This window comes from Anneissia japonica, unplaced genomic scaffold (assembly GCF_011630105.1).
Source record: "Anneissia japonica isolate Jap-2015-1 unplaced genomic scaffold, ASM1163010v1 scaffold2227_len217889_cov164, whole genome shotgun sequence".
Lineage (NCBI taxonomy): Eukaryota > Metazoa > Echinodermata > Crinoidea > Comatulida > Comatulidae > Anneissia > Anneissia japonica.
Window position 1 is genome coordinate 72,672 of NW_022753565.1, and position 10,264 is coordinate 82,935.

Here is a 10,264-nt window from a genome sequence, read left to right on the forward strand (position 1 = left end):
TAGTTAGCATTATTATATTTGAATTTTAAGACAGATCCCGATTCTTCAAAAATTGTAGGCATTTATTGACTGAATTGGTGTTAGGAAAAATAGAATTAAGTAAAGCACTTGTGTTTATATTCAGACGGGCCATTCAGCGTTGTTGCAATTCTCAGCGTTCTCCAAGGAAACACACTTCTGGAAACTATGTAAGTTAGGATTTAAAATTGTCAGAAGAAAGTACAATTTAATGATTTTCAAAATGCACTTCATTTTATGAGGCTGTTAATAGTCAATGTTTAGTCATTCTTTTCCAGCAATGGGGATGTTTTACCAAGTACATCAGACATCGTGGACATAGATTTTTACGACAAATTTCAAAAGAAAACCAGTGTCAATTGTGAGATAAAATTTCCTGTCATTAAGGTAAATGTTTCAAATATTTTGCTTTAATAATATAATATGTACGTTTTATATATAGCGCTTTCACATACGTCTCAGAGCGATTTTCGACATTATTACCCCAGTCATTGGAACGATGCCTATTGGGGAAATTTCATAGTTTGCCGCATCAATGTATTAGCGCATTTTGCACTCAAAACCTCCTCAGGTACCCATTTATACTCGTAGGTGGCGAGGAGCAATGCAGATATAAAGTGCCTTCTTAAGGACACACGCGAAATGCACAGCGACGAATTGAAACCCCGACCACAAGGTTGGGAAACCAAACAGTTCCCACTACGCCAAACCGCTTCCACAGAACGGGCAAAAGCACTTCGAAATCGGAGGAGTAACTAATAATAATTATTTTTTGAGTTTTATCTTTTAATTATAGGCCTATTATCTTAAAAAAATAAGGTTATTGATTCAGAAAGTTTAATTGGCTGTCGTGTCGGTTTGTTTTATTGATATAATTATTTAAAATTTATTAATTTTTGTTTTCTTTTTTTTAAACAAACTATTAAAGAACGTAACTACACAGAATAGTACTACTAGCGTGAATAAAATTCCAGTATGCCATTTTACACCAGATAATGACGCATCAGCGTAAGTAAATAGTGAATCTTAGATTGTTTTATGTTATAAAATACGAAGATTATATTGAAACAGATGTAAAATAAAATTACAACAAACACACATACGAAAATAGTGATCATATTCAACCATATCGACATATCTAACTTATAGCATATCATCTATAGTTTGTATGTGTTTTTTTAAAACAATGGATATAAACTCAGGACTGGAAACCGAAAATGATTTTTTTAATGTATTCCTTACTTATATCGTATACATATTAAAAAAATGTGTATTGATATTTTACAAGTATGTGGTCAACTGCGGGATGCGAGACAATCTATGATGACGACTTTCTTGTGAGTGGCGTGACGTGTAATTGCAATCACCTGACGTCATTTGTCATTCTAATGAAACCGAAGCAGGTATGAATTATTGCTTATTATAAAATAATAGTCTTATGTTTTGACATAACTTCCAGCTTTGTGTTGTTAATATCTAGCCTAATAACATGAACTTTAAAACAATATCATTATATTATAGATAGAAGAGAACATGATTTTGTCGGTGCTTACCAACTTTGGAGTTGCAATTTCAAGTGTTTTTCTTATCATCACTTTGATCATCATTTATGGTTTTAAGTAAGTTGGCATGTGTTGAGTAAAATAATGAATTACATTTATGTCATGTAAGTTTCAAAAAAACCTTTTGTCTATGTTTACACTAACAACACTGAATTGGAGATGCCTAAATCATAATTTTGGAACATGCATATCCAATATTGATATAATGTAACGATTTCATAAGCATATCAGTTTCAACAATACCTTTATCTCGATGTATAATAAAAGACTACCTGTACTTAACGAATTATTATCTGGATGAACCGGTTTTAATGGCTGCCCCTTTCCCACATTCACGATTTTTGCTACGACAGAGCACGATTTTTCAATTTTTAAAAATCGCAATGGCGTCGTCGTAAATGTCGTGGTCAAAACAATTCATCGTATTGCATCGTACTGGAACTTGATGTCATCGTGATGGAGCACGATTTTTTTTGGAATGTTAAAAAAAATCGTGCTCAATCGTAGCCGTGACAAACATCTTGGTCTACCGCAGCGGCATCGTGTTAGTTGTCGTCGTTTGTCGTGACTGTGTCTTGTCTATTCTTACTACCAACGAGACCTCGACAAGCCAAGACGTCGCTGCGGTGCTGAGACGTTTAGCTAAGATGCCACCAGCATCAAGACCGTGGTTTATATCACGTGGCTCTGTGTCACAAAAGTTTTTCAGCACACTGAACAATTCCTTGTTCACTTGGAGGAAGTTTCTGAAGCCTCTTGGGTCTTCTCTATTTAACTCTAATAGTAAGTGTTCATACTGTCTAAAATATGGACGACGTAAGAGCCATGGCTGTACCCATACACTTCGTTTAGGCCTATGCATTCGGTGTAACCGACGCTTACTCTTGATTATCAAAACTGTAGCAGCCAACAAATTTTCCTCTTCTTCTATAGCAGCAACTTGCAAATATTGATGGTGTTTCAACAGTGCGCTTTTTTATCATGTCATGTGATGTTTGTTTTTGTGATGTGCGTCTTGTTAAATCGTGCTATCGTCGTGCTTGCGTCTCTGTAAAATCGTAGTGACGTCGAATTAAAATTTTGTGAAGTCGTAGTACGTCGTCACAAATCGTAACTTTATCGTTATAATTCGTAAAAATGTCGTCGCACTATCGCATTAGTGCCGTAATACATCTTGACGGCGTCCTAGTAGCGTCTTGATGAAACGTAAAACTTGAATTTTTGAGTACGAATCATTACGATAGAGCGCGATTTTAAAACTTTTAAAAATCGTGCTCCATCGTAGCAAAATTCGTGAATGTGGGAAAGGGGCAGAGGGAAACTAGGGAGCTTCCGATTTGTGTGACGACGCGACGCTAGAACGGAATCACTCATGCGTGACCGTCCTACCTGGCGTCCTACGTTCTCTGCATACGTAGATTTGGCCAAATTGCGTTCCAGATGCAGAATCTACTTGACGAGGTGACCTTAACGTTCTCGCATGCGCAACTGACTTTTAGTGACGTCATTACGTTATACGTCCTACCGTCGTCGTGCAATCAAAAGCTCCCTAATGTGAGACTGGAAACAGGCTTGCACCAATATTAACGGATTCAGTATTATTTTGATTTTTACTTTAGAACTTTAAGAAACTCCGATCGGTACAGAAGCATGCGTCATCTAGTCATCGCTCTACTCAGCTCTAATTTCTTCTTTTCGTGCCTGAAAATTGATGTGAATAATATACCGGTAGTTTACGTCATTTTTTGTAACTCTCTAACATTTTAAAGAAAATCATAACTTCTACTAATACGGTAATGGTAACAGAAGTATTAAATATAAAAATTATAATAATAAATATTGTTAAAATAAATAACAGCTGTAAATACGCCCTTTTGTGATAATCGTATAAATTGTTCACAATGTTTAGATTTTGTTTTGTGATCGTTCTTCCTATTGTAAATTTATTTGTTTTTCCTCAAAATCTTGATGTTATTTCAGAGTATTTTTTTTAAATAAAAAAGGCATACAAACTGCTGCTCTTGCTAAGGGCGCCATGAGTATAGTAATTTAGTATCAAACTTATCTTCAGATCGCCTGTAGTTTTCTTGCGGGATGTCTGCACTTCAGTTTCCTGGCGGCTTTTTCGTGGATGTTGATCATATCAACGGACATATACATGAAGATTAAGTATCCGTTTGCTGATCATGAAAAACGATTCATGTACAGTCGGTATTGTGGCTGGATTGTACCATTAATTGCCGTCGGGGTGACTGTTGGTATAACAAGAGAGAACTATGCGTCTGATAAGTAAATTTATTGTTTATAGTTATTGCGATTCGTGTAAAAACGGCAATAAGCACACCTATAATTATATCGGAATACCAAGTTAAAAAAATAAAACTACTCCTCGCATAAAATGCGAATGTTGCTAGTAGGATTAAATGCAAATTTCCACAATGTACGTCAGTTACCGAATATTCATTTAATTACATTATTTAATTATAGTTAATATTTTTATCAATGCTCTTAAATCATATACGCCTTTAAAAAGTAAACTTGCTTCGCTTATCCTAAATTTTAATGACTTGAAAATGAACTCGTAATAGTCCTATTAAACCGAAAGGTCCACTGATTAATCTCAGATAAGAAAGTATAATACATACTCCAAGTATTGAAATACACGCCATCGTGTTGGGATTCAATATTTCGACATTAATTATGTCATCATCAGGAATAATAGTCCTATTAATAAGATTAAATTTGAATCTGATTGCAATTTTTTTATTGTTGAGGAATTAGATGGTCTTATCTATTAGGCCTATGTTCAGAATTCTGTAAATACAAATAACAAATCTGTTGCTAAAATTGTAATAAAATATCTCGAAGGTTCATACTTGATATTCTATGACCGACCATATATATATATTATATATATATATATTATATATATATATATATACAGTATATATATATATATTTATATATATACAGTATATATATTATTTATATATTTATGTATTTATATATATACAATATATATATACATAGGCATATATATATATATATATAGATAGATATATGTTATAATATGGATGAAATATGAATGTTATAAAAACTGTAGTAATATGTACATCTAACAATCTTTAGGAATTACGTTTTTGATCTAAAATGATAGCTAAGTTGTCAGTACTTACTCTGGGTCTCAGTCTGTCCACCATTGACTCCATGGTCCAACGTTAAGCACTTCCTATAGAACCCGAAACTACATTAAGCCGATCAGAAGACCCCCGTATTCATAAAATATGCTAAGCTGTTTAAAGGTGGCAGCAATTGAAAGTGTTGTTTATATATTCTTTTTTAGGTGCTGGTTGGATACTCATTCTGGTGCCATTTGGGCTTTTATTTTTCCAGTGTGCCTCACACTTCTTGTAAGTTGTACATATTTACCTGAATAAACATATTCACCAAAGTCAATACTATATGCCTATAAGCTGCAGCCGAAAAAAAGATATTTGGGAGATAAATTTGGTCTATCAAAGTTTTCAAATATGTAAGTAAATGAGTTCAAATATAAGTGATATAAAATCAAATTTTTATTAAGGCGTTTCCAGATTTGATCATAAACATAAATTTTGAGTAAATCTGACAGTTTGAACATTTCTCTTCGTAGATTGTCTTCATGCAGCTAGTAGTTGTTAGTTTCGTAGCGTTAAAAAAATCACAATTGCCAAACCAAACTGAAGACGAAATGCAAAAACTCAAACGAATCAGGTTAGAAACATTTTTAAAGATGATTTTATCATAAGACATAATCATTTGCGCACATAGTGTACGTCGGCACTGTGTACAATCTAAGAACGTGGAGAAGCGTTTAAATTTTCATTTTTGAACAACCACAGGGGATAATATTATGTGACTTTAAAAATTAAAAATTAGTTTTATCTCGTTTGCAAGGAATTTGTTTGGTGGTATATTGCTTCTCACGCCAGTAGTTGGACTTTCATGGATCTTCGGTGTCATCATCATATTTGACAATTCTGAGATAATGGAACACATATTTGTTATCTTAAATTCGACTCAAGGACTTCTCATCTGGCTCACGCAGTGCGTCTTTAGCAAAGAGGTGATTCAAAACTGTTTTTGACATTGATTCCAGAAAACATAAAATGTTATGTGACGTTCCTGTACGTTGTAAAGTTAGGTTAGGTTATGTTTGAAAATGACACAAAAGTGAAGCAATGCTATAAAATTACGTTATAAATACGTACGCCTAATTGTGTTTTTGGACACCAAACTGTACCGTAATTCCATTATGTACAATTACACACCATTTAAAAACAAATACTTTTTATTATATTGCAGGTTCGACAAACATTTAGGAAGAGATTGAGCAATCGAATTGGGCAAAATAGTAGCATCAATACTATAAATAATGACACAATATCAACGAGCATAACACCAGTAGCGTGACGAGCTAGCCGAGATATTTTCTCAACACAGAAAATTCAAAGGTCAACAGTGGGTGCACAGTGTTTGATTCATTGCTTACGCTCGTTTGTCACGGAAGGGGAGGGGTAATGGACCCACCACTCAGTCTTCCCCCCCACCCACCATTTACACCAATACTTGGGAGGTACATCATATGGCACAACCAGAGCACTTAAAGATGGGGTGTTCAGCCAGCCATCCACTTAGATAATATAGAATGCTCCGGAATGCTCTGGAATTCCAGGGTTCATGTATATAAGATGATAGGTTTTCCTATCTGGAACTATTTGGAGACACGTGTCACGTCCATTATTTAAACAATTTAATATGCTTACAATCTTTGATATAAATAAGGTACAGGCAGTATGTTTCATTTCTAGATATCATCTCAGGCAATTACCCGCTCCCTTATGCGAAATCCTTGATGGTAATACAAAAAGTGAACGTGCAAAAGCCCAAAGAAATTCAAACAAAATGTATGTACCTTTTTCAAGACTGACATCCTGTCACAGATCTATTTTTATTCACGGACCAAATATCTGGAATGAGCTATATGATAGCCTTTTAAAAATAAATTCGCAAAATTCGATCAAAAATAAATTGAAAGAGATGATTTTAAATACTTATTAAGGAAAACTTTTCTTGGGAGTGAGGCATTTCCCCTTCCTGGAGGTGCCGGCAATTGTGGGCGATCCCAAATTTAAAAATTAAAATGTTGATGTGTTTACTATGTATTCTGTGCGTGTATGTTTTGCATGTTGCGTATTCAAACTGACAAGCCACCGCTTCTTTTGGTGCCTATGTAAATAATTTGCAATTTGTAATTTGTTGTGGATTTTTTTCTGAATAAATGTAATTACTTCCTTAAAAAAAAAAAAATGTGAATGTTATTGTGTTATTTTGAGACCGGATTCTTGTTGGAGTTTATACAGAATAAAAGTTTATTTGAGAGTTGTGTGATTGTGAACTGTATGGATATGTTATATGTCAATGAGGGATTCCTAGTCATTTCTTTACCGCTCGGAAATACGTCATGTAGGAATTCATGACAAAAGGACTATAATTTACTACAGAATTCCTATAATGGACCTTTCCGCTAAGCTCCGCCCCTTGGATATTGTATCTAAGGTCCCACAAGTCAGCAGCGTTAAAACATACGCGAACACGTGCGTTTGTGGGACAACACGTGTGTCTGTAAGACGCGCGCGTATTCCTAGCGCTGTTCTGATTAGTCAGTTGTTAAGTTTGATTGACACTCCGGAAAGGTCTATTGTATGGCTTCAAAGGGTCTATTCATACAATCGACAGCTTTTTGACAGACGTGATAGAGGGTACGATATTCGGGAAAAGATTGAGAGGTGGGAAGGTAATTATGATTATGGATGAAATTCATAATTGAGGAAGTAGAAGATAGCCGAGGACCAAAGTACTGGAGAACTTACTTGAGGAAGCAACCTTCGACAGAACACTATGTTGATGATGATTGTTTGGATCAGATTTCAATTAGACCTACTACGTTTCAGTTTGTTTAAAATAAATCTTATAACAAAGCCGAAAAACTGAACATATTTTTAGTGTTTGTAGGCCTATTAAAGATTATTTATAATATATTTGTATTATTAAAGACGAATATATTGTATATACATTTGAGGGCTCGCATATTTCTTTCAATATAATAATAAAAGTGTGCTAAGTGATCAACAACAGACCTTCTCTGTAACTATACATAAATATATAATTTTTTTTTTTAGTTTCAAACATGACGAAAATCTACCTCAATTACCTTACAACCTATTATACAACCTACCTCACAACCTACCTCACAACTTACCTGACAACCTACCTGACACCCTTTCTCACAACCTACCTCACAACATACCCCACAACATACCCCACAACATAGCTGGCAACCTATCTCACAACTACATCACAACCTCAGAACACAGCTGACAACCTATCTCACAAAACTGTCCAAACCTATCTCACAACATACTTCACAACCTACCCCACAACTACCTCACAACCTATCTCACAACCTACCTCACAACATAGCTGTCAACTTACCTGACAGCCTATCTCACAATCTAACTCATAACTTTCCTGACAACCAGATAGCCTACCACCGTAGTAGATTGCAAATTCAGTTTTATATTTGAACAATAGAACATCGGACATATATTTAATTTATCTAGTAAATGTACATTGTAATTCCAGTTCAATTGCTGATGCTGATTACAAAATCGATATTTACTCAATATAATAATTTCGTTGAAAAATTAGAAAAACCTACATATACCAAAAAATCCTCAACTTAATTACTTTTGCTTGTGTTACCGGTACCATTTTAATATCATTCTTACTGTTTCTTTAATCTTTTTTTAATTTTTTTTTGTAAGAATTTCATTTAAATGACCTCTCGTTTTCTTGAGTATAAGCAACATAATTATGTATTTTGCATATAAGAAAGGAAGATTACATAGTTTGACGCCTTTTTCAGCTAATACTTGAAACGGAAGGAACAGTCAACAGTGCACTACTAAGAATCAACGATAGCGGAATATTAAGTTTTGATACCGTGGTTAGACTACCCTTAGAATACTAGAATTACTGGGTGTTTCGTGACGTCATCATAGAAATGTTAGTAGGGAAGTGTACACTTGCTTTATATGCTGCTGTTGCATTTTATTGTAATGCGTATCCTGGTAAGTTTCGGTTGGTCGTCAACACTCAATTCAATACTATCAATAGGCCTAATTGCTATTACTTAAAATGACATTGGGGCCCGATATCCTCTAATTATCACTGATTTTTGCAAGTAACAACATTTGCTGACGATAACAGTTTAAGAGGAGGCATATTTTGTTTAATGAAATATACAGTCTATGATTAGTAACAAAGAAATTTATTATTATTATTATTATTATTATTACTATTATTATTATTGGTACAAAAAGCTACTAGTCCTGGTGAAAGAGTGACCACTCGTCAGATAGCGCAAGTAGCAACTACTGAATATAGCAGTTTAAGAGGTAAGCATGTTTTTCTAATGACATATAACAAAGAGAACTATTATTATTATTATTATTATTATTATTATTATTATTATTATTAATATTATTATTATTATTATTATTATTATTATTATTATTATTATTATTACTAGTACTACTATTACTATTACTATTACTACTATTCTTGATAGTTACTGCTGTTGATAACGACGGGACAATGTTCAGGCGTCAGATCCTGCAAGTAACAATTTGGGAGGATTAATTTTGTTAATGAAATGTACAATCTATGATTAGTATAGAAAATTATTATTATAATAATTATAATTATAATAATAATAATAATAATAATAATAATAATAATAATAATAATAATGATAATAATAATAATAATAATAATAATAATAATAATAATGATAATTATTATTATTATTATTATTATTATTATTATTATTATTATTATTATCAAAAGATGGTATAATATTATGTGGAATTGTATCATAGAGATCGATAATTTTATTATTGTTTTTATTACACAACATGTTTCAGATTATAACTGTAGTGGTAGACTACCGGGTAAACGGTATGTCGATCCTGTGGATCCATCATTCTACTTCTCGTGTTTGGGCCCCGTTGCACTTGCCCAGCAATGCCCTTTCCATTTCTTCTTCAGTGAAGATATAGACAACTGTTACGACCCAAATTCTGTCCAAGAAGCTACTACTCCTGTTGACGACAGAGTGACCACTCGTCAGATAGCGCAAGTAACAACTACTGAATATAGCAGTTTAAGAAGTAAGCATGTTTTTCTAATGATATATAACAAAGAGAATTATTATTATTATTATTATTATTATTATTACTATTACTATTATTATTATTATTATTACTACTACTACTATTATTACTACTATTCTTGATGGTTAAAGGATAAATAAGTTTTTAAATAAAATACACAATCTATGATTAGTAACGGAAGTTATTATTATTATTATAATAATAATAATAATAATTATTATTATTATTATTATTATTATTACTATTATTATCAAAAGATGGTATAATATTATGTGGAATTGTATCATATGATCGATAATTTTATTATTGTTTTTATTACACAACATGTTTCAGATTATAACTGTAGTGGTAGACTACCGGGTAAACGGTATGTCGATCCTGTGGATCCATCATTCTGGCCCCGTTGCA

General features: G+C 33.1%; 1 protein-coding gene across 1 annotated transcript in view; it reads left to right on the plus strand.

Annotated features, from left to right (window-relative positions):
* The window catches only part of LOC117122911 (adhesion G protein-coupled receptor L3-like), a 13,493-nt gene extending 6,660 nt beyond the window's left edge, over positions 1–6,833 (plus strand). Inside the window, exons 11-21 of the mRNA XM_033268687.1 lie at positions 125–188; positions 297–405; positions 947–1,026; positions 1,307–1,421; positions 1,540–1,637; positions 3,200–3,308; positions 3,652–3,869; positions 4,924–4,990; positions 5,233–5,333; positions 5,517–5,685; positions 5,925–6,833. Coding sequence (XP_033124578.1) covers positions 125–188; positions 297–405; positions 947–1,026; positions 1,307–1,421; positions 1,540–1,637; positions 3,200–3,308; positions 3,652–3,869; positions 4,924–4,990; positions 5,233–5,333; positions 5,517–5,685; positions 5,925–6,032 — 1,238 coding nt within the window. The 3' untranslated portion in view covers positions 6,033–6,833. The remainder of the gene's footprint in view (positions 1–124; positions 189–296; positions 406–946; positions 1,027–1,306; positions 1,422–1,539; positions 1,638–3,199; positions 3,309–3,651; positions 3,870–4,923; positions 4,991–5,232; positions 5,334–5,516; positions 5,686–5,924) is intronic.
* Positions 6,834–10,264: the final 3,431 nt, after the last annotated feature.